A 26,564-nucleotide genomic window follows, 5' to 3' on the forward strand; every position below is an offset into this window, starting at 1 on the left:
AGAAAAAAGCATTGAATGTAAGGCTATATCAATCTTCTTTCGTTGTCTGCAGGCATGCTTCAAATTTCAAGAAGAATAGAAGAACAGTACCAAACAGAAGAACAGTACCAAAGCTTGAACTGAGGGTTCGAAAACGTTCTTTTTCTCACCATTTCAATAGTAGAAGTAAATGCAGTGTAGAAATTATGAACAAAGAGCAGGAAAAAGTGTCTATAATAATTTTTAATGTAATATATTATTATTATGAAAGAAAATGTAGAATGACAGGCAATTAAAAATAAAGACAATCAAATAGAATATTCTAGCTCAAGATTTTTATAAGTTTATTTTGCTTATCTTAGATTAAAATTGTTTTTAAAAAAATAACTTGCAACCTATCTGCATTCGGAACCAATTTGCATTTTGACCCTAAATTGATTAGTTTCTGAGGCAACATTGGTGTTGAAGGTCATGACATCATTCTAAATTTGAGTCTGCAAATAATTTTTGATTGCTACGTCATTTTGAACTTGCTAAATCAGCTTTCAAATGGAGACAGACATGACAGCACTGATTACTTGAAGACGGGGAAGAAGTGACGTAAGTTATTTATATTTGATTTTTTAAAACTCCATTATTAATTTATATTTCAAAATTCAAATGATCATTTAAGCCATTTAAAAGAATTGATTGATTGATTTATTCATTAAGTAGCTTAAAAAGAACTTTTTCCTTAAAAAATGCTTTTTAACATTAATTTTTTGGGGATTAGAAAGGTTCTATTTCAGAAAGCTTGTTTTTATTAAAATCTCAATTAAAAGGAAAAATTTTAATACATGTTTTTACAAATGTTTACAGGAAATAACCCGCTTCGGTGTATTGAATATTTAATAATCTCTGCATGCTATTAGACGAGGAAGTTACATAATTGTTGTTCCAAAATTGATAAATCATAGTAGATTCTATCACCTGAGTTGAGCGGTACTGCAATTATCTCCTAAATTGAAAGTTCATTTAATAGAAACTAAATTCGAAATCATAAGTTCTTTTTTCTAAAACTTCTTGTCAAATTTTTTTTTATTTGGAATTATAAAAGTGAGTCCAAATATTATTCCGAAATAATATGTTAAAAAAATGTTATTAGCTGTCAAACTTTTTTGGAGCTTTATTTAGCTTTTATTAGAGGAATCGCGAATATTAGATTTCCACTTTTTCCTTTGCATTTACCTAATAGATACTTAAGTTTTTACAGAACTCTCAGAATGTGAAACTGACGCATTTAGAATTCCATTTTTTAAAACAATGAAAATGCATCGAATTTGCTCACGTTACTTAAAAGAATGAAACTGTATTTTCCCCCGCTTCCGATAAGAACTCTTCACAAGCCTTCTCATAGTAAAAATTGATTTAAGTCATCTATTCTTAACAATTCTAAAACAAATACAGTGACTTCTTAAAAAAATGATAAACATAGTTTCATAATCTGCTACCGGTTCGGTTCGCAAAGACTTCGGCCCATAGAAATCTGGATGATCAAGGATCTACTTGAATTATCTCTTTCGTTATTTACTATAAATAATTATTATTAATAATCTTATTTCGTTATTTATCTAAATTTTAATAAGATCCCGCGAAAGAAAGTTTGTGGAGTGGTGTACCACCAAAACAGTATTTCCTTCCATCTTTGTACTGAAGTTGAGTGAGATAGTCTGCAGACGAAACGAACGTATTTTTATAACAGCATCTCGCATGTCATCATTATCGTGTCAAAATGTCATATGTTAATTTTTACATAATAGTTTATTAATCTATATAAGTAATAAGCACCAATAACAACTGCTCTCAAATCATTGTAAATGATACGTGATCGGAGTATATTGTCACAATGTGCCGTATATTGCTAGTGGGCCAGCTGTTATATCAAAATTTCATGTGTAGTTCATGGCGTACGAAACGTTTGTATAAAAACTGAAGCGTTTTCTGGGTATTCTGTTTTACATATTCTTATACCATTACTACGAATTGCAAGCCAAGATAAACATTATGAAACTTCTCTAATAGTACTGGGTATTCTATGATTTTTCAACATTTGTATCTGAAAATAAGCTAAGAAATGTGTTTATTTAAAAGATTCAATAAATTTAATAATTTCATTTGAATTTACTTTTAGTTATCAATAAAATCAGACTTTTTTTTTTTAACCAGCCTTTGAAAAGATAAGTATTTACACTTTAAGGTAGCATATAAAATACTTTTTCGCAAAAAATATTTTAGAAATTGCAAGATGAAGTAAAGTTGAGTATTTGCTAAAGTTTGACATATTTTTTTGATTATTTAATTAAATGTTTTAAAAATAGCAAAAATATTACAATTGCCTGGAAATGGAACCCAGAAAGATCCATTCATGCCATTCAGCAACGTAAAAGTATTTTGTCGAGGAAATCGTTAAGATATAGTTTCACAAAATATTTAATTTTTAGCTACCATTTAATTTCGGCGAACTGGCTGGTCGCCAAAGGCAGTCAGTAGATGAATAAAAAGCAATTTATTTTCACAAAATTAAACAAATAATTATATAATTTGGGCTAATCTTTATTAAAATGTTTGAAATGTGAAACCACATAGACCATTATATTAAAATGGGGCCTCATAATGTGAAATACCTAGGGCCACAAAATACCTGAATCCGCCACTGATCATGTTCACATTCACGTGGATGGACAAACGAGTAATCTATTGGTTGCTACTATTGGTCAAAATTAAAAATATATGAGCAATTTTAGTATAAAGATCATGCACTTTATTTCTTATCTAGATTATTGCATTTAAGAGCCATCTCTTTTTATATGCACATGGATCATATAAACTATCAGCTTATCAAGCGAATGTCGAACAAGAATTTAACGGAAATCTACAATTTTAGTGTAAAGATTGCTGCTAAATTTCATCCATCTAGATAGTTGAGTTTTAACTAGCTTATCAACGAATAAAAAGAGGGGTAAGCAAATACGATTGTTAGTTTTTTTGCAAGAAGGGGTCTAAAACATGGATATTTATTAATCTCGATGCTAGATTATTTTCGACAATTATATTATTTTCTATCTGTGTACTTCGTATACGAGAAAGTAAAAGGTTCAAGTGAAAATCAAAGTTATGCTGAAAGTAGTTCTGACGATGAAGATATCTTGTTAGATAAACTCGGCTAATTGTGCTATGTAGTAAGGATGAGAATTACATAGTCGATAAGGATGTGCCATAGTACTGGAGGGTTATACGTTGTTTCTCTTAATTCCAAAATTATAATACAGCATTTTTTAATTTTCTGTATACTTGACTCCCTTTTTATTTTCTCCTATACGAAATATATGAAATGTATGTAATCGCCGAATAAAATAGCCAAGATTTGAATGGGTTTGCACATTTTATATCTGCCCGAATGCGAAAAACATTCATGGAATTGTCTTAGCCAGACTGTGAACATAACTTAAAAAACGGAATGAATTGCTGGCATGAAACTTCATACAAGACCTTTACAAGTTGTTTCTCTTAATTCCAAAATTATAATACAGCATTTTTTAATTTTCTGTATACTTGACTCCTTTTTTATTTTCTCCTATACGAAATATATGAAATGTATGTAATCGCCGAATAAAATAGCCAAGATTTGAATGGGTTTGCACATTTTATATCTGCCCGAATGCGAAAAACATTCATGGAATTGTCTTAGCCAGACTGTGAACATAACTTAAAAAACGGAATGAATTGCTGGCATGAAACTTCATACAAGACCTTTTCACACAAAGAGTCAATTTTGGAGGTAATCCATCAATGGAAGTCTGTTTGTTCGCCGACATTCATGTGAACACGACAATCTAAAACAGAAATTGCTTAATGAATTGAATGATGAAATTACACTAATGTCCATAAATTAGGAATAATCCAGAGTCATGCGGAAATCGAACTCTAAAATACATATATCACCCGGAAAAAGGCAACACACATCTTCAGAAATCATATGTAAATTGCAGGAAGCCACCAGATGACGCCGATAGTGCGTCACAATGACGAGAGTGATGTATAAGGAATACAGACAAAGAAGTAAAATTGTTCGTAAGCGCTTTATAAGCCTTTCAGTACAATAACCGCATAGTTATGATACAAAGGACGCATTTGGATGATTTTTTACGTGGTAGAATTATGGGCCGTCTGGAATGTAGGCGTACCCAGCTGTAAGTATCCGAGGAACTTGGAATCGCCCAATGTGTCATCTCCAGGCTTTGGCAACGATTCCAAGATGATAGTAATGTGAGTAGATGTTGCAGCGTCCACCCGAGTTACAAAGCCGAATGAAAACCGGTATTTGGCAGTTACTGCCAAACGAAACAGATGAAGCACAGCATCAGACCTGTCTCGTCAGCTCTCTTCAGCCACTGGTACGACAGTTTAAAGGCAGACCTTCTACAGATGCTAGGGCAGATTTGTCTATATGCCCATAGGCCTGTCAGATGTGTTCCACTGCAACTCACTGCGGTAGCCTGTAGTAGAGAACATGCATTGTGAACACCGCAACAGTGGGCTTGTGTGATGTTTACCGACGAGTCCAGGTGTAGCTTGCAGTCTTATTCTCGTCGGACTTTCATATACAGAGCGTCAGGACTTTCATATCAGAGAGCTACATGTTACCACCAAGAGAACATCTTTGAACGACACCGTTACGGTGGTGCAGGATTGCTCCTTTGGGGAGGAATTATTATGGTTTCCAGAACTTACCTGCATGTTCAAATTGGAACCATGACAGGGCAAATCTATCGGGACGTCATTCTGGAACAACATGTACGTTTATTTTTGGGGCGCCATGGGCGCAGAATTCGTGTTTATGGATGACAACGCCCGTCCTCGCCGTGCAAACATCTTCGATCGGAGGATTTCACCCGTGTGGACTGGCTAGCATTCTCACCGGACTTGAATCCAGTAGAAAATGTGTGGGACATGCTTGGCCGAAGAGTTGAAGCCCGCCAACCACCTACATGTCTACTGGAACTTCGGAGAGCATTGCTTGATCAGTGGTGTAATATTCTCCAAGATCGGGCCGATAATTTGATACTCAGCATGCCTAGGCATTGTACGGACGGTATTACATCGTCTACTATGTATTAACCATCAAACTAACCATGTAATACTGGTTTTTGTAATTGTTTTTTTTTTTGTTATTTGCTTCAGGGAGCAAGAAATCGCAATTTTTATTAATGATATCAAACATATAACATCTTTTTTGCTCTTTACCTTTTGTTTAATAAATACGCTTTACAAATGAGTCGCATTTGTTTTGCTTCCGACTCTTTTCCTGAGCTTGCATCATCCTTAATTTATAAACATGAGTTTAAATGTGAAGATTTATCATAAGAATTCTAGATCTGTAAAACGTTGGATCCAATCCGCCAAAAGGATTGGTCTAAACATTTGCTATTGTATATCTACATTTTATTGGATTACTGTATATCTACGTCAAATTTTTGACCCAATCCATCAATCTGTCCCTGATCTAAATATTTGCTACTACGCAAATATAATTCAAAAAGCAACAACTTATTTGTTGTAAGTATTGCAGACCTGTATCGAATTATCAACACGGCCGGTTCAAAAAAAGATACATAAAATTCCTACTCAATTGTTTTTCCATGAAAAAAATACTATATTTTGAGTTTACGAGAAAATTGAAGTTTTGCCGCTTGATTTTATGGTTGTATCTACTTTATAATAATGACTGTCATTACATAATCGTGTTTAGAGCAACCAAAGAAATGTGTTATTTGAGAGAATAAACACTTTTGAAATTTTTGATATATTTTCAATTCCTGTGATATTCTATATAGATTTTAAAATGTTGTTGCATATTCCTTTATACAGTGGAAACATGCTGTTCGACTTAATCAGGGAGTATAACTATCCAACTCCCTACGCTGCTTCACCTCTCTTGCCATTCATATTACTGGCAATGGCTGGACAAAAGCACAGTCCAAAAACAACAACGAACATAAAAGAAGAATACGATTACATTGTAGGTAAGTGCCACTACGTTGCTTTAGATTATTTTCAACTGATAATTTTCTTAGCTTTCTTCAGGAATAATAATTAATGAAACAATCGAAATAGAAAATTACAATCTTCGAAATGAAACACCGTCTTAAATGGTTAACTTAAATTTTTTTAGAAAGAAAAAGCATTTCTTTTTGAACAGATCAACAGAGAGGCAAATAAGTGCGCTACTTAAATATTTTTAAGTGAATTTTTATTCTGTTTCGGAATATGCAATTAAATCCGTAAAAAAGACAGAATAAGTTCAAATTCCACCTTTTGGTTTTTTTCGTATTCGAAGTATACAAAAAGAAAATATTGCAATTGGCAAAAAAATTCGGCATTGAGATTTTAAAAATCTGCATTTTCCAAACCTCCTCGAGTTGAACATTTTTGGGAATATGTCTGTCTGTAAATGCAATAACTCAAACTTTGAGCTGGGTAGACAAAATTTAATTCATGGTCTCTAGTTCAAATTTGTAGATTCCATTAAATTTGAACGAAATCTATTCAAAGGAAACATTTCTGTTCGACTCTCCGAATATGTCAACAGGATGACTATAAAACGAAGAGAGCTAGATTCGTGAAATTTCAGGTATAAAAGTGTAGATTTATATCAAATTTGAAACTAAATTCGCTTAAGGGTTTACTATCTCCCGGTCTGTTCTTTAAGTCCTTGTAAATGCACTAATTCAAAAACTTGATTTAAATCTATGAAATTTAGTATGTAATTTTGTTATAACTATTTTTGTGTCAAATTTCAGTTTTAATTGGCCGGGAAAAGTTCTCAAAATACAAATTAAGTTTTCTGGTGACTGATTGATTGAATGAGATTAGAATGGGATTTTTGGAAACAAAGGCTGTTACCCTCTAATTCAAAGAGTACATTCAATAGATATTAAACTTCAAATTTCTGGTATTTATGCACTAGAAAGATTGCAGTATTTAATCGCAAAAAACTCTTCAAAATTCGCACGCTAATAGGCTTTTTCGTAATAGTTTGCCAACGGCATAATGATTCACAAGTACATTTACTAGAAGGAATGCGAGAAAGATTTGGGAAGACTATTCCAGCTTGTTTATAAATCAAATAAATGCACAGATTTAAACGTAGTGCAAGAGAAATTCCATACTGGCTTCCCCTCATTGGTTCTAGAGATGCTCTACATTTATAGAATCAGTATTTACAGCTCCTGCGAATGCTTATAACATGATTATCTTGAACTGAAAAATTCAGATTAATACTTTGTTTTACCGATTCAATTTTATTTTCCAGTCGGTTCTGGCTCAGCAGGATCTGTGGTTGCAAGTCGTCTTTCTGAAAGAAACTGCGTATCCATTTTGCTTCTTGAAGCCGGCAAATCTCCTCCACGGCTTTCAGATTTGCCAGTAATAAACCATTATTTAATCAAAACAGATCTTGATTGGAACTTCTACACCACTCCCCAAGTTTATGCTGGAAGAGGATTAATCAATCAAGTAAGAACAGATTCCCTTAATTTAGAAGTTCATTGAAAAAAATTAATGAAACCTAAAAAACACAGTACACAAATAAGCTAAATTTTGTATTAATGTTTCAGAGAATAGGATGACTTTTAAATCCTAGTATTTTCGAATAGAATAAGATTTTACTTATTAAAATTTATATAAACAGTGAAATTTATATTTTAAATTACATTAATAATCAATATTTTTTTTAGCTCCAGTCAGTATTTAGGAGTTGGAAAAATAAAACTCCAACACTACTGAACAATAGTTATCAACACATAAAAAAACGGCCAGTATTGAGCATAATCTTGTTTAATGCTGCATATGATATGCATTCGGATCGAATTATAATGTGCATGGAAGAGAACCTGTAAATGAACAAAACGGTTGCTATAATATTAAAGTTGCTATAATATATAAGGATTAAATCGAAGTTATACTACTCGTGCATTTTTACTAAGAATATTTCATTCTTGTAAGTTAGTTTAGAAATTGAATCCTTGCAAATTCAATCTTAGTATTAAGGCTTTGTGGTGAATAGCATATAAGCTAGTTAACAACTCTACCTGAACGATCGTTTTGGTATAATGGTTTAGTTACTGGACTGCTAACCACAAGGACCCAGGTTCTATCCTTCGCGCATTCCCATATCGCTTCATTGGTGACCCGGTGACCCGATCGCTTAAAAATCGCTAAATTGGTGACCTCGGACAATGAACTTTCAACCTTCGTACAACTGTTGTGGCGCCATCTACCCGCAACCAAAGTCGTCAGATTCACTTGACGCAGCAAACCAAAGCCGTCAGACACACTTGGCGCATCAGCTCGCCATAACGCTTGGCGCTACTCAACTGGGTATAGGCCCATTAAAACAACAGCTACTAATAACTTAATACATCACCACTCAACAAGTCATATCGTTCGTCTCACCTCCGACTCACTGGAGGGAGAGTTCTGTGGTGAATAGCATACAAGCCAGTTAACAACTCTTCTACCCGAACGATCGTTTTGGTATAATGGTTTAGTTACTGGACTGCTAACCCCAAGGACACAGGTTCTATCCTAGCGCATCACATTACCGCCACAGCTTTATAAGAGTAAGAATATTAGCAAAGGAATTTCTACTTTAATGAATAGTCTATGTACTATCAAAATATATATACTATATATATTTAATGAATGGTCTATCTAGTTATCTATCATTCTATATAGATAACTTAATATACTTTATCTCTCTCTCTCTCTTTTTAACAGACACTCTCGTTGTCGGCTGGAAAAGCTATAGGAGGCACATCCATTATAAATGGCTTGCAAAGTGCCCGAGGCAATAGAAAAGATTACAATGACTGGGCAGCCCAAGGCGCTATTGGTTGGAGTTACGAAGAAGTATTGCCTTATTTTAAGAAGTTAGAAAATAATACTGATCCTGAATTTGTGAAAAATGGTGAGTGTCTAAATTTATTCGTGTCTTTTGCTGTTTCTAATTATATATATCTGTCTTGAATTTTTAATTTTGATATTTACAGGACGTTCATTCGAATTGTGATCAACTAATTTCTAAGAAATTAGTGATTGACTTATACTTCTATTTGGAAAAATGCTTTAAATGATTATATTTTTTGAGCCAATAGAATGCACAATGCATGCAAGATGCGAATGCTTATTTTAGTTCTTGATTTAGAAATTAAGTTGTAATTATAAACGGATTCAAATGCAATATTTTCCTACGATATATACTGTAATTACTGCATTGTAATTAAAATAATAGCATTATTGAGCTGTCTGTCCAATTTCGATCACGTCGAAGTACAAAATTATAAAACTTTAATGAGGGAGAAATGGCTTATATTTTTGGTTCCTCAATTTTTTTCCTCCTCCTTTCCATGTTTTATTAAAGTTATTTTCTTTACGCAGGCACTTAAATTTCTAGTTGTTTCTGAATGGGGTAGCAAATTATTCTATCTCGGATCAAAGCAGTTGAAACGGCTTTTGTCTGACGCAAAAGTATTATTCGTTGGCTGAAGTTTGAATAAAAACATGAAAAATATAATTGATTTTAAAATTAATTTAAAAATATTTTATGCTATTAAATTTTCATAAACGTATAAGTAATATTCTTACTTGTGTATGTACTTTAATCTTAAGATTGCGTAGGCAAGGAAATCTTTAAAAATGTGAAAAGAAATGCATGGAAAATATTCAAAACTCTTTATTTTAAAATTTGATTTTTTATTAAAATTAAATAAAAAAAAACTAAATATTGTTTTATTTAAGTGTCTTTATAAAGTCGGTAATTTTACTATATTTCCTTAATAATTAAATATAAAATTAATTAAACAAAATTTAAGTTAAAAATTAAGTGGAGTGTGATATATATTGCAGCATCCTCTCTCAAATATGTCAGATAGTCTGTTGCATCATATTGTACAATATTGAGACATTATATTCTCGGTTTTGCAATGTTGTTGCAGAATATTAGAGAATATTTACATGTATGTGTTACTAAGGGCGTTAGCCATCCCTGTCCATACTAAAGACTAGAAGAGGATACAGAGAATCAATACATCTTGCTGCCATACACACTAATGGAAAAAAAATTTCAACATTTGGCTCATGCATTGTATTTACATTTAAATTAATCTACATTACATAATGAATGTATTAAGATTTATTATAAATTAAAACAATGGATTTCTTAGGTTATCATGGTACCGATGGTCCTGTAACAATGTCCAAGCCTATGTATGACTCAGAATTGAAGTTTGCCGTAATTGAAGCGGCCAAACAAATGGGTTACGATTTCTTAGACTCCAATGGACCAAAACAAAAAGGTAATCATACATTTCTCTCGTGTTATCAACTCTGCATTTATTTTTCACTGTATTACATTTCAAAGCTAATTGATCTATTTGAGGACCAAATTGGATAAATTTAATTGAGGTCATATAATCTTTATTAAGCTATAAATCTTTATTAAGCTTTTACTATGTACGGAAATGCTTTTTCATTTCCAAGTATAACTAAATATCATACAATCTTCTTGTGTACTTCCGAAATCAAATAATTTTTCACTAGAAATGACAACTCAAATACTAAAAGTGTAATATTTTTAATCCATTCAAAAAGTTATATTCTTGATCTTCAGAGAGAATTAAGATTATAATATGTAGTCTTAAACTGATCAACAACTTCATAGGTTTCAAGGAATTAAATTCATGAGACGAATTGTAATATCCTATAAGCTTGTAAACTAAAAGTTATCAAACATTTGATAAATAACTAATGCAAAAATAACATAAAACTACAAATTCTTTGTGTACTAGGAGCAAATCATGTTTACATTTATAAAAAAGATTATGTGTTTCATAATTAGATATTGGAAAAATTTAATTGCTAAAAGGTTTTTAAAAAATGGCAAAGAAAATAAGTTTTTTTTTTTTTTTAAACCTAAATTTGAAAAAAATTTCAAAATAAGAAAAAGAGAACACATTTGCTAAAAATTCTGCATTCCATCTTTTTATGACCAATTTGTTATGAATGGCTGTTTCAATTATTACTACTAATGCATCATTTTTTGTCGAAACACATAAGCCGACTTCTGATTTGTTTTCCAGTTTTATTCCCATTTGGCTGATTTACAGATTTCCGAAACTAATCATAACTTTTGTTCTTGAGCAGGTTTTTATGATTTGCAAGCTACGATAAGAAATGGACAAAGATGCAGTGCAGCAAAAGCATATCTGGTGCCAAATGATTATAAAGAGAACCTTGATATAGTTGAAAATGCATTTGTCAAAAAAGTAATCCAAATAATTTATGCTATTAATCATTTTTTAGAATTTGTTTGTATAAATGATCAACGATTCCTTTTTATCTTGAATGTTTAAAAATTTGTAACACCGTAGAAATGAACTAAGAAAAAAATTAGAACAAATTAATGGTGCATAGTGTCCATTAAAATCTAACTTTTAGACGGCTACATCTATAGTCATGAAAGTGATGTCTAGGTAAAGTAAAACGGCTATGTGCTACGCAATGAAGTCATTTACAGGACATATCGAAGAATTCTGGTATAAACCTTTTTAAACTAAAAATGGTACATAAAGGGGGGAGAGGAATGTATATTACAAAGTTGTGGGGTGTTTTCAATTTAATACAGACATCTGGAGCACACTTATGCCAAGGGAAAAAAAATGCATCTTGTTTATGCAATTCCACAAAATGTGTTAAAAAGGAGGGAGGGAACTAATCATCGCAAGAGAAATTTTTCTTTGTTCAAATTACTCTCCGTCAGTCACAAAACAGTTTTGGGAAAACTGTTTGAATTTCATTGCATACCTTTTAGCGTATTAGTTAGTGCGTTATAACAAGTAACAGTAATTCATCGTCAAAAATCCTGTAATGTTAGCAGGAAGGTTGCATATACTCTTATTTTGAGTTACTACCAAAGAAAAAAAGTAGATTTGGGGCATCTTTCTTATCCACAAAAACTCTCTCTTTTGTGATCAATGGTATGTTTAGACTATTTTGCAACTCAAAATAGCTTTTTTACATTATGAAGTCATTTTTTTTTTAAATCGGTTTAATTTTATATTTCAACATATTTTTACTCAACTAATGTTACCGATTAAAATCTTTTATTTTAATGTTTAAGTGAAAATATTTTATTTTTTAATATATGTATCGTAGAAAAAATTTCGGTAACAAAACTCAAATTAACCATAATTATTAATGATTTTCTTGCTTGTAAATCAAAGGAATTAATTATAATAAGTAATAAAGAAATAAGTCTTTAAACAAATATGGCATAAAACAGTTTCAACATAATTCAAACTTTAAAAAAAAATTATGCTGTAGAACCTGCCAAGTATAATGCAACAGTTGATAAATGATTAATAATTTTTTGGTTAATGAATTTAATAATTCACCAAGTCTTGATATTTTCTCAATGTACTACTAATATTTTTAAACATTATATTTCTAATATTTTATAACTGGAGGAATTTTTTCAAATTCATTTGACAACCCCAGCTGAGCTTCAAAAAAAAAAAAAAAAAAAAAAAAAAAACTGCTCTTTTTTCCCCTAAGCTTAGTGGCTGCAGGGCAGCTGTTTAGTCAGATATGCATTTTAGCATGGTGAACAGATATGCTTTTCATTCTTTCTGTTCTTGCCGTTAATGTGCCCAAGGTGTTTTTTTGTAATAAATCGGTAACCTCTTACAACTCTGTAATATTCACTTTTTTAATATCTTATACCATTTTCGATGTAGAAATGTTAATTCAAGTTTTCTACCAAGAAGCACTGTAAACGGTTTCATTGTATAGCGTATAGCCGTTTTATTATATCTAAAGGCGATTTTTTTGAACGAAACCATCTATAATCGCGAAGTTAAAGGGATGAAAAGAATTCAAGTTGTATATATTAAATCTTTACAATCTATTATTTGATAATACACGATATTATAAATTTCAATTGCAAATTACTACCTGTGATAATCTAAAATTTGTTCATGATATTTTTTAGAAGTTTATTATGAATTCCAGCTATTTCTAAAGAAAGGCTAACGTTGCCTAATTAGCGGTGTCGCCTGTCGATTACTCATATATTATGAAGGGGGGGGGGAAATATTTTTCAATCAATAATGTAGTAATTTTTTTTTCTCTCTTAAGCAGATGTATAGCTTCATGTTGGCACCAAATGTGGGAAAAATATTGTTTGCCAAAAAATGGTTAAAAAAATATTTCCCCTTTATAAAATTTGAAAAATTGATGCGGTGATGTTGCTTGTTAAATGATGAAATGATCTGAGAGTCTAAACGAGATAATAATCTTCGGTCGTGGTGGGTGGTTCTCACCACCCCTGTGGGTACAAGAAAAGATGTGGATCTGACTCCTCCCATCGATGACGGGATGTGTTGTACAGTGGCTGGTGTTGCTGTTGCGGCCGTCCGGTCATTCAAGTTTTCCGTGTGCCTTCGGGTTGGTTGGAGTAGTCAGCCTAATCCATGTCATACGCTCCAAAAATTATACAAAACTCAATGCCTTTTGAATGAAATGTCAAACTTGTCATTTGAGTTATCATAAAAATCCTCTTTCTTTTGAATTGTCGTCATCATATTTCAAGTGTTAATCGTTTCTTTAATCTTTGCATTCGAGTAATAGGAAGTCAAAGTGTATCGACTTATTGTTACCAATTTATATTTGCTTTATAGTTGCTTTAAATTCATCATTTTTCTATTTTGCATTTTCAATAGGTTTTTCTTCCTATGCGAAACACTTGAAAAGGTAATTAAAAAGCATTTCAAGAGATTAGAATTAATGGAATGTATCTCTACTATGAAGATATAGCCTAGTTTTGATGGCGTCAATTCCCCCATAGAATATTATGACGAACCATCCTAATTCAGAACTGAAGGCGTAAAAATTAGGATATAGAAATTAAATTGAATATGCAAGTCTAATTATAGATATAAATTAACAGACAATTGGCCTTGTAAATTATATAAATTATAATTTTGGCCTTATAAATTATAATTTTCTACAAAAATGAAGGCACTCTTCAAATCTTAATGATATTGAGACAGTTTCTTCACTTATTGGCTAGAGTACAATACTTACTGGGGACTTCCTACCAGCTACAGTTTGAGCACACATAATACAGAAGCATTATCCTATATAGTGTCGTCTTCCCTATTGGATATTTCGAAAAAAGTTGTCACTGCGGTATTTTCCAAGTTTTTCCATTCTTCTATTGAAAAATTAGTTAACAAATAAATAAAACTGATCTTTTTCAATTAGGATTAAAAAAAAAAAATCAGAATTTTTAGAATTATTAGGTTCTTTATATTTTTAGAATTATTTTAATACTTTTTAGGTTATAATTGAAGATGGGCAAGCTAGAGGTGTAGAATTCGATTTTACTGGAAGCTCTTGGAAAGTGATGGCTAGAAAAGAAGTAATTCTGTCTGCTGGAACAATTAATTCGGCAAAACTTCTCATGCTTTCCGGAATCGGTCCAAAAGAAGAATTGCAAAAGCATAACGTAAGGATTTAAAGGCAATGTATTTTCCAACAAAAAATTTCTACTTTAATCCATATTAATGGAATGGATTTATTCATATAATGTACCGTTTTATTTACCTCGTTAATACTGTGTGTAATATTGGAAAAAAAATCAATTCATCACAATTTTAAGAAATTAAGACTAATTTAAGTGAATGAATCGGACTCATTTTGACTTTCGAGAATATTTTAAATATCGCTGAAATGATAATACAAAAATAATAATAAAATCCTTTGTAAAAATGGATTGGTTACTTGTTTTTAAAAGCGCAGAAGTTGAATTTTTCATATTTGTCCAAGAAGATGGTGTAAAGTTATCATAAAAAAATAGGAAAAGAGACATTAAAATTGTTAAATTTAATATTCTTATAATTTGTAAAATGATTCTAAAACGAGTGGACCGAAAAAAAATTCTTTAAGGCGCAAATTGCACTTTATTTTTTGACATGATACGTACTTGAGACAGACCGCTTTTGGCGACAAATTGATTCGCCTGGAATATTGTATCTGACCTTTCATGCATATTTGACTCTCTTCGAAATATTTTTAAGCATCAAATTGTGATGGATGTTAAAAAACCGTATTAATTTAATAGATCGAATCTGTTATTTTCTAGCCTTCATGATTCTTTCTGATGAAATCAAATAATTGGCATCATAACTTTATTAAAAGCACAATGTGCTAGTAATCATTTTCTAATTGCAATTTCTTTTATTTTACTATTATTTATCTTTATTCCTTACATAAACTGCGCAGTTAATAAACGGAATCTTCCTTGCTTCAAAATGGGAAAATTAAGCGATTAAATATCGAAGAAACAATAAAAAACTGTTTGAAATTCATTGCAAAAATGAAAAGTATTAATTTTGTAAAAGATATTGTTACTCGGATTTTTTTTCTGAAATTCGACAACTAAACTGGTATTATTCAAAAACAATTATTTTTTTTCCGTTTTAAAAAGGCAAAGTTATTTATAGGCAATAATATTGTTGGAAATTATTGCTGAAAAACTCCAAAATAACTTGGAGAATGTTAAAACTTTTAAAATGTCCGCCTGAAATGTACATTTTCACAATCTAAAATTTGTTTTGGGCCAAATTTGGAAGCTCTAGGGCATAGAGCCTCTCTAATAAAGCGTTAAAATCCTCCCATGCAGATTTGGGCCAGCACCAATTTTTTAAACATGCGTTTTAATTTATCATTAGTAGAAATTTAATTTTATCTTTCCAATTCTCAATGCCACGCGCGTCGATTATTTTATAAAATTTACTATGAATTTAGAATTCTGCAGTCCGAAATATCGTAGCATGGTAATACTTATTCACTTATCTTGTCCTTTAAAAAAATTAATTTCTGACGTTTAACTTTTTGAATTTCAAAATACTGTAAAAATATTTTTTTGTACAATATGCTGTGAAATTTTTAATAGAGAAAAAAATCACTGAAATTTCGATTTAAACAGTTAATCTTAAAATCTAATTTTAAAAAAATTCTCTTTTAGCGAGCACTTATTACTAAAAAAAAAGTGTTCTATTTTGAAGTTCTTAGTTCTAAATTCAATGATCTTCCATGCACAACGTTGCATTTTGTGCCTATCTTATTTATAGAAAATATGCAAATATAAAATGTTGAAAAAGATACATAAAGATATTAGGATAAATCAAGTTTTCCAACAAAATAAAGTTTCAGTAAAAATTTGAGCTGATAAGAAACAAATTATCACTGAAAGAAAATTCTTTCATTTTGCCTTTTCTCTTTAAGTTTTGATTGTAAATACTCGAGATTAGCACTTCAGAGATAATATTTGCATGATTAAGCAATTTTTAATACGATATTGAAACGACTTTCAAGCTTCAGAAACTTTTATCTTTAAAAATTTTTTTGTGATCTTGTGCTCTTTTTATTATTAGAGCATTTATTGCATTTCTTATTACAGATGTTATCACTTAGCCTTTTTTATTACCTGTCATCTATTATTATTTTTAGGAGGGGTCTGTCTTCTTAATGACTTTTGTTTCGATAAGTTTAATTTCGTACGATAACTTTTCCACCCGACCTCAGTACTCTTTCATTTTTTTATGGTTATTATCAATCAGTTAGCTGATAACGCAAGCCGCTTTCATTTGAATTTCGTTTGTTTCCCTTAATTGGATTTTGAGGTTAAATAGACTACTTTCTCATTGCGTGAATAGGGCTGCTTTTTAGGAAGTCCCTTTGGAATAATCGGGAATTTTATTAAATCATCTCGTACTAAATTTCATACACACAGAACATTCAAAAATTTTCTCTTTAAATTTTTTTGAAATGGTTTCACATTCTTTCAACTACTTCGAATCGAGAATCGGTACATTTTAACCTAGTTGCATATTTGATTATCTTCCTAAAGTTTTCTTCCAAATCCTTTCATAAGTTAAGACTGTTTGGCAAACTTTGATTTTTCATGAAATGCAAACTACATCCATAGCATTTATTATATCCCTCCTAAATTTCATTATTATTTGTGCAGTTGTACCTAAAATCTGTATAATTTTTTTTTTTTTAGAATTTTGAAAGTTAACGCTTCCAGATTTGAAGCAAATACAATTTTAAATACTAGACACAAATCATTTTTTCCCACGATTTTGCAAATATAGGCTTAAAGGCAAATTATGCAAGTAATTTATAACCGACATGAACAATTTCTTTAAAATTATTCTGTTCTTAGATTTTAAAAATATTTTCATTTCATATTATAATAGGTGGAAGTGGTAAAAATAACTCTGCAATATGAAAATGTTTTGCGGTACAACTCATTTGGTCGAAATATAAAAAAATAATAAATATCCTTACTCTTTAGCCCTTTACGAATTTCATGACCCTGAATCTGAAAGAAAGGGCAAATTTTGGAGGAATCTGGTCTTAGCCTGCAGCATTTTGTTCTCAAAGCCGAAATTGTGCAGTTGGGCCATTAACGACTGCGACCTCAATCGATGGTCTCTGCATAATTAACTGTGATTACATAATGTTGTACGCCTAACATGTAATCATATAATTTTCGCAAAATCACTTTTCATGGTTCCCGTCTTTAACACCGCACTTCTACGAAATCTAGATTTCTTATCTATGAAAAAATTCCGAAGGCTCGAAATTTAATGATAATTGTCTAATTATAGGGGATACGGCATAGGCGTACATTCGAAATATTTATAATCCGTCAGAGTAGTCACTAACTTCATATACAACTTGTTTCCAGTTTTGTGAAAGTCGCAGAATACCTAAAGCAAATAGACTGCTCCATCCGAATCGCCGGTGGACCTGGCATTGCTTTACGAATCTCCTTAAACAGTTTAATATCCAATATAACGAATTGTATTCTTTGTCTTTGGAATCAAATTATAATCACAGGAGCGTAAAATCGGATACAGCACCTCCCATTTTCAACTTTTGGGGAGGGGAGGACAAGTATTGCTACTTGTTTCAGAGATTCTTAAAGATAAACTTTCGTTTTCGAAAGATCAATAGAACTGACCCTGCTTCAACTGTTCTATAATTTTCCTCGTTAGAAGCACAACGCACAGAACGTTGATGTTTTAAAGGATTATAAGCGCTTCAAGCTAGCCTATGTCGCATAAACTGTAGTTATTATTACTATTGAACTTCCAAATTGCATTTTTTTAAATGAATATGATTACATGTCAGGTGAGAATGGGCTTATAGCAGTCTCCACTTCGGAAACGGAGGATTGTATGTTCAGTGATCAGTTCCGTGAAAAATCCGCCTTGCAGGAAGTTTGAGTTCATGGTAGTTCGAGGCCAATTTCACTGAAAACCTGTCTTAAGCAGCGTTCATACGAGGCCAACTACTGCGCGCAATGGAAGACCACTCCCACTTCAGGAAGATCTTGTGACCGCAATGGGACAATGGCAAATAATTGTCTCGGAGACGACCGTTTACCATTTTCCCATTGGGGTCACGTGATGTTCCTAAGGTAGGCGTGGCTTTCGATTGTGCGCAATAGTTGGACGCGTATGAACGCTGCTTTTATAAGATGTTTCAAAGCTCACAATAGTTGGAAGGTAATGAAACACAACTAAGCATCGCACATTGTATATTTAATGGAAACGCGTCAGTGTGCAGTTCTGTTCCAGAGAGCAATCTGTTTCATGTTGTCTTGAATACTCGAGAATTAGGATAATTTTAATTCGTTGCAACAGGCAAATAGTTTATTTTAACGATGAGGAAAATTTGAATTTGAAGCTAAGCCATCCTGTTCAAAATGTGTAGCTGTATTCTATAGTCACTTAACCTAAATACCTCTAGTTTTGAAACGATTTGTATTGAGTTGAAGATCCATGATTTGAATATCCATGGCTTCTATGATAACAAAGGGCATAATTTAGACATTTTGTATTAAAACTTTCAATTAACTCTAACACTGAAGATTTTTGTCACTTTGTCTTCCAGATATCTGTTGTGGCAGATCTTCCAGTAGGTAGAAATCTACAGGAGCATTTTGGATCCATGCTGAATTTTGAGCTGAGTGACAAAATCGAGCCATTTTCGCAGAAATTAAGAAAGGAATCTAACATACTAGAATATTTAAATTTAAAGACTGGTAAGCATACTTTTAAATTAATGAACGATATAGATGTAATTAATAAAATTATTCTTTAAGTAAAAGTGAATATAATTTTAACATAATTAGCATAATTAATATATAATAGTAATTGCATGTTATAGGATTATAAATTAGTTGGAATGATTTAATTTTACATTTTGATATTTTTTGACTAATTTTACGAGATTATATTTGGTTAAAATTTAAGCTTATGAGGCATTTGTCATACTATCTATAGAGAAAAAGTTATTAAACTAGTTAAAAGTAATTCATTAAAATTTATCAAGATATTAAATTAAAAATGCATTTGTTGATTAAGAGCGCGAATGTTTTCAAATGTTTCATGCAATATCCATATTTAATAGGTATTCTGACATCTGTTTATGGAGTAACCAATATAGCTTTTCTGAATACTCTTGATGCTAAAGATCCCAATGATCTTCCTGAATTTGAACTTTATTTTGGAGAGGGAGCCCCTGAAATTGTTAAATATAAACTTATGATCAGCAAACAGGTAAAATCTATTTTTAAAAAATTTATTTGATCTCCATTAACATTTTTTAAATTTAAACACGGATGCTTATTTAATGTTCCATATGCCTGAAAACTGGTGCGTTAATCTGAAAATTATGCTACAGTCGTGGTCTTTTAACACGGAGATCATTAAATCGAATGTGATTTTACTCGATACGAATGTTTTCGGAAAATGATGGGAAAGTACCCAAATTTTTGTTATACTGCTGTAACAATAGTCGCATTTGAATAACATTATGTATTGCTAAATGTTTAAAAAAAAATGTATTTTTTCAGTTTGATTTACTAAACCTAATTCATGATATAAAAACATTAGTTTCTGTTCTAAGCGTTTTCGTTTATCGGCAACAAATTTTCAAATTAATTTTGAAAATTATTTTCAATGGAAGTATCGAATGAATGTTAACTCTTCCCAAAATTATATGTATCTCTATTAAACAAATGAAGTAACTAAAAAAATTTCTTTTTTTAAATGGGAAAAGTAATTGGGTATTGAAAATTGTTCAAATGACTGAAACCTTTCGCTATTTTAAGAGTAAAAATTATTATTCGTAAAAGATTTAAGATGTTATTAAAATCGTAGTCCAACTCTATTTCGTTATAATAATAATAAAAAGAATATTTACATATTTCAATTAATGAAATCAAGTAAAAAAATAGATTAAGTTTTTTTTGTCAAATGGATATTTATAAATTTATTCTAAATCAAGAATTTCGTATTGGAAATTTTCAATATAATTATTAAATGTTGAATAGATGTATTATCAGAATGATTTATTTGAAAAATTTGCTTAAATTCAAATCAACGTGTTTTATTATTCTATTTAAAATTATTTAAAGTTAAATGTACGAAATTTTTTTCTTGAACCGCTCAAATTCCGAGATTCAATAAAAATTAAAGGAATGTAGCTTTCCTAGATCGATAATTAAATAAAATACTTGATCTTGATGCCCTTGGAGGCAATTTGAATTAAAATACATGATATTGATGCTCTTTGACACAATTTGATTTGTATTGATTTCTGAGTTTTTAGAATACGATATTTAATAAAGTAGTTCTTTTCATTTTTCTGAACAACTTTGTTCCCTTTCTGCTGTTTATTTTAGTGGACATAGGTTTTAAGATAGGTGCTTGTTTGCTTCGTTCTGGCATTGGAGTAATTAAAACAAATATCACCCGGGACATATATTGCAGCCCTTAGATTATATATTGCTTTGAAAAAGACTTAAATGCATTGTTTTGTATCAATAACGCTTCCTTACTTGAACATCTACGCATATTCCCTTTAACTTTCCGTCGCTATGCCACTACGTTTTGTTAAGTGGAAGAAAGGTTTAAGCTGAAGCTTTCTCATGTGAAATGAATCTTGTTAATTTATCCAACATTTAAGCTGGAAATCATGTAAAAAGGGGGAGACATCCAACAATAACAATCTTGCTACCAGTTAAAAAAACCCAGTCATTCTTGCAAAACAAACTGATAAATAAAATTGATTACTATTAAGAAAGGGTTTTAAAGCAGATGCTAACAATATTAAATCACCATGCTGCATACAAATCGACTTCTTTATCAAAGACTAACTGAAGTTTTTATTTTTTATTTTTAGTACCATAAGGCTATATATGGACCGTATGTAGATAAGCCTTTCTACTGGTGTTTAGCACAGGTTTTGCATCCGAAAAGCAGAGGATACGTAACTCTACGCTCCAATGATCCTTATGACCCTCCCATTGTGAACCCCAACTATTTCTCTCATCCATATGACTTGGATATCATAGTCGCAGGTGAGAAATATCCCTTCTGCAAAATCTTGCAAATATTCCTTTTATACCTGATAAGCTAGTCTAGTAAATGGCTTAGTCAAAGCAAGCATTTGTTGTTTTTGACTAGATAAAGTTTGTAGGCTTTTCTTTATCGTTAAATTAAAACCTGCAATATGTATGAAGCATTTAATTGATCAAAAGACTCTCCAAGGCAGGCCGTTGGGCAGAGTTAACAATTTTGACACGCAATAGCTTCCTGGGCCGTTAGCTCCTTAATATGCGGCTTCAAAACCCAATTAAATCTTCAGTTGATTAAAATGAATCCAAATTGATTCATTTGAATCAAATGAATCAATTTTTGAAGAAAAATGCCAATATCTTGAAGTAGATTATTCCACAAAAATCCTTTTTACTCCATGAACGGAATCGTGAATGAACAGATACGAAATTTTTCACTATCCGTTTTATTTCCATATAACTCTTCTTCCAATTTTTAAAAAAAAAAATCTAAAAATATTTAACTCGCAAAACATTTTTGTTCCCTTTTCAGTTGCTGGATTTATATTCACACAAATTACATAATTACAATATAAATCTAGCAACTATAATGATCACTGGAATTATATTATGACGATACCGAATACATTTTTTTTTTCAAATATAACAAATGTGCATCATCATTAAGAATGCTCTTTTAAAAATAAAGATAGACAAATCAAGCATGAAACATTATCATGCTACGATATTTCTGACTGGAGGCTTGTTTTCTTTTTAATTCTTTTATCATTAATTTCACTTGCATTTCCAATGTACGTCGGAATGATTTATATATATTTAAGAACTCCTATCTAATTCGATTTGTTAAATGAACATTTAATTCCGAAATTACACAAGGGCTCTTTTGGAATGGACATCTTAATTCTTGGTCCTATTTATATGATGGGGGCAATACATGATGCAATATCTCGCTTATTTCCTTGCTATTTCAAAAAGATGATTGACCTTCGACGACGACAGATTTATTTGGCACCAGGTACATTGCAAGGCGGATCTTCGATAGAATTGGTCTCGATATTGTGATCTTCCCATCTCAAACCTGATTTTGTTTCTAAATCGGATGAAACCTTTAATTTAATGGAAAAAAAAGTGCAATTTGAAATCGATAATAAACTTGAAATTCTAGATCAATAATTTAAAGAGTGGAATAATTTAAAATTATCTCTAAGAAAGTATAATATGCATGATAGCTTGAAGTATAGAAAAGAGAAATAACCATCATCGTATAAATATATTTTCCGATTACGTTTTTCTGATTTGGCATAATTACTGTACACACAGAAAACAACAATGGCAGCATAAGAGATAAAGATTCTTGGTATACTCAATAGAGTTTTTCTATAGCTTCATTTCTTACGTCTGATGTGGAGTTCATAAGTACTGCGATCAAATGGAAATGCTTACAGTACCAACTCTGATTATGAACATTGAAAGCAAAATTTAATTAACGATTTCAAATTCCTATTCAATTCACTTTTAAACTCAAAATTATAGCTGAACAAATTTTATTTTCATTGCTTTTAACTTTTTTAAAAAACGTATGGTGCCGCTTTGTTTGAACAAGCGATTCTTCTGAGAGCTTAGCAAGAAACTTTATCGCCTAGCAAAGACGAGGGGTGAGAGATGGGGATAGGCAAGAGGTGGGAAGAATTCGAACATGAGAGATGAGTGTAAATAGGTGAAAAATGATCCTGTGTTACTTGTGTTTTTATATATTGAGCTGTCCTATTTATTATATATGTAAAATGAACCTATTGGAACAAAGATCATTTCTCATATCCGATGCAATTCATTAAAAAAATTCTCTATACAATTTCATTGTATTTTTAGGTATGAAGAAATGTAAAGAAATTGGTACCAGTGACCCATTAGTGAAAATCGGTTCCAAGCTCTTCTCCTCTATTTTTCCTGGATGCGAAGATTTCGTAGGCGATGATGATAAATATTTCCGCTGTATGGCAAAAAGTATTTTAATAACATCCAGCCATCCCGTCGGTACTGTGAAAATGGGCGATCCTAAGGACCCATCAACAGTTCTAGATCCTCGACTTCGGTGAGAGTAAAATCCTAATTGCATAAAATAATTTGATTAACAATTTTATTAATATAATCTTGTGGTGGAATGAACATCATTATGATCCGTGCTATGGAAACAAGAGGACGTATGTTTTCGAGAACATTTCTTTAATGATAACATTTCATGTAAAGCACAAAAGACAAGACATTGACGCACACATACCTTAACAAAACAACATCTTATTGTAATTACAATTGCAGTACATTATGGGATGGGTAACTAATCGGGCATCGGCATCTATTATTAAAAAAAAAAATGAAAATGCAAATGCTACAGTCGGTAGATTTACCAAAACTAGTTGAATTAAATTTACATTAAGATTAAAAGTTGCCATTAACTCACTTTAAATAAGAAAGTTGAAGTCATTTTTCTTGAATTAAAAAATATTTAGATTTGTACCTGTTAAAGTCTTTTATAACACTTCATCTTTAACTTGTTAGCGATTATAGTATTGGAAAAACAGAGAATGATTTTCAGATTTCTTCGAAAATGTTCTTGAATGTGCACAGGACAGAAGGTTAATATATTTAAATTTTTTTTAAAGCTAGTAAGAGCTAAAGAAATATAGAAAAGGCAAATATTGCAAAAATACTCATTGATTTAAAATGGTTCTGAAAATTTAAATATTCTTCGATAGTATAAAACAGTATTGTTTTACAAGAATGGTTTCAATAGAAAAAATTGCAAACCATCGGTTAAGAAGCACTTATCACAATTTTTTTAATAATTAGTCACCTGGAGAAAAATCTGAAATTTTCGTAATTGATATGGGAGATATTCTCATTTGAATAAATGGTGTATGATCGTATACTAAATACTGTTACGGACTCGCCACTTCCGTCTGGGGTTCTTTTAAAATTTGCTCGTCGATGCAGAAATAAACAGTCCTTTAGTAACAAAAGACGACGACTTTTATTACACACGAAGAGACGAATACACAGGCGACAAATATATACAGCCGAGACGAAGACGGGCAACACACAACAGCACACTTCAACAAACAAAACCCCACGAGTCGTAATCGGTAGTAACAGCCACATCACACAAAAACACCAGACAGAATTTAGCAGGAGAGGGAATCTTCGTAGCTTCACTCTACGGTCTCTCCAAACGGCTGTAATTCTTCAATGTCTCCTCGCTTTAGCTGTATCCAGCTGCCGACTCGCTACTACACGACTGGCTACTTAACAATACTCAAGATAACAAGATTAATAAACAAGACTCGGCACACAGCTCAGTTCAGCACTCGCTTGAGCTCCACATAACGCTTGCATTTTGCTGGACTATTCCGCCGTTGCTTCGTTATTCTCTCGACGCCTCGCTAGTTGACTACGACTACGGACACGGACACAATTCCGGTGGATGGTTGACTCCAATTCCGATGAATGCCCGGGACTTTTTGCGGTCCTTGGTTGTTGTTGTTGGTAGTTATTCTGGCGCTGCTCTGCGTAGTAGAGCAGTCCCCTGGTGGAGAACATTCATTACAGCTTGAGACTCCCGACCTTTTATAGTTCGAGGGGGGGGGGGCTGAGAAATTTCTGAACCAATCAGTATATCTGTTCCTATTTGCTGGATTGTTAAAATTTTCGAAGTTTGCAGCAATTTCTATTTTGTTTGAGAAGTCGCCAACTTTGTCGCCAAGCTCTAAGATTACTGACGCGACATCCGATCAGCACTCACAGGAGTGATCGTAAAACGGTCTTTTTTATGATGACACTATTCGTGATGGGAAGCAACATTACAGGTTTGTAACAATACTCATATAAAATGCAAAAAAGTAAAGTCCTCCTGTTTATCATTGGCTGCTAAAATTTCATTTTTTTTACTAGAAAAATTAAAGGATATTGATGTTTCTTAAGTGACGAAGTTTAACTTTTCAATTTCTTTTTTCACTACAAAAAATGATTTTGCAAAACACACTGTCAGCTACTTGAATTTTGAGATCAAGGGAACTGTCACACATTTGTTGCGTATTTAATTATAATTCATCATTAATCATTTAATTAAAATTATGACGGTATTTACGGAAAACTTGTTAAAACTCTTTCTAAAATTGTCATTTTAATTTTCTATAATGAATTAATTATAACGAATATGAATAAAAACATTATTCCCTATTCGATCTATATTCAAAAAAATTAAAACTGTTTATTCGACTGGTATAAAATATGAAATGATCTTTATGAAATATTTTTAATTGTTAGTTACAGTGGGAAATAAATTACAGATAAAATTATACATTTCCAAGCAATTTTTTAAAAATGGAATATATTCCATTAAACTGCTAATAAAACACAAATTTGTGAATAAAAAAAACAATTTGCTGGAATTATCTGAATTGTACTTATGTAATTTTGAAATATAATATATAAATAACTAATTCATATTTTTATTTTCAGAGTAAAATCTATTCGTAATCTACGAGTAGTAGATGCATCTGTCATGCCGAAATCGCCAAGTGGAAACACTCATGTCCCAACTATGATGATTGGTGAGAAAGCATCTGACATGATTAAAGAATCTATTCACTGCGATTCAGATAATAAATTGCGCATATGATCGAACAATTTTTAACCCATTTGTATCCCAACTAATTCGATCATCATACAACTCTTGTAAATAACTTTATCAATAAATATTAGATTATTTATGATTGTTATCTTACTTGAGTAAAATGCCTTCATAGATATTACACATTTGAATTTATTAATTGCTCATTCAATTTAGAAAAAAATATTACAAGTAGATGGACAAGTAAGAAATATTCATTGAAAATCCACCCTATGATACTGTTTGTAAGTTATCTGTAAAAAAAAAATTAATTCTTTGCAACCAATGATTAATTACAAGTCTGGATTGAGATGAATAATATTTCTTTTTGAATTATGCTAGATAGAATTTTTTAAATTCATTATTTTATTTTCCACAGAT

The 26,564-nt window shown here is 31.3% G+C and overlaps 1 protein-coding gene across 1 annotated transcript; it reads left to right on the plus strand.

Annotated features, from left to right (window-relative positions):
- Positions 1–464: 464 nt before the first annotated feature.
- Positions 465–26,564, plus strand: LOC129962757 (glucose dehydrogenase [FAD, quinone]-like). Its single transcript, XM_056076750.1, has 12 exons — positions 465–579; positions 5,887–6,041; positions 7,331–7,533; positions 8,797–8,986; positions 10,242–10,373; positions 11,221–11,342; positions 14,417–14,584; positions 19,048–19,198; positions 19,567–19,715; positions 21,343–21,520; positions 23,387–23,609; positions 26,033–26,564. Exons 2-12 carry the CDS (start codon positions 5,894–5,896, stop codon positions 26,190–26,192), a joined length of 1,824 nt encoding a protein of 607 aa, XP_055932725.1. The 5' UTR covers positions 465–579; positions 5,887–5,893; the 3' UTR covers positions 26,193–26,564.

Source organism: Argiope bruennichi, chromosome 3 (assembly GCF_947563725.1).
Source record: "Argiope bruennichi chromosome 3, qqArgBrue1.1, whole genome shotgun sequence".
Taxonomy (NCBI): Eukaryota; Metazoa; Arthropoda; class Arachnida; order Araneae; family Araneidae; genus Argiope; species Argiope bruennichi.

Coding starts and splice junctions, on each gene's coding strand:
- LOC129962757 (XM_056076750.1), top strand. CDS start 5,894: ATGCTGTTCGACTTAATCAGGGAGTATAACTATCCAACTCCCTACGCT. Junction 14,585..19,047: donor AAGAATTGCAAAAGCATAAC/GTAAGGATTTAA, acceptor TTTGTCTTCCAG/ATATCTGTTGTGGCAGATCT. Junction 21,521..23,386: donor CTTGGATATCATAGTCGCAG/GTGAGAAATATC, acceptor TTGTATTTTTAG/GTATGAAGAAATGTAAAGAA.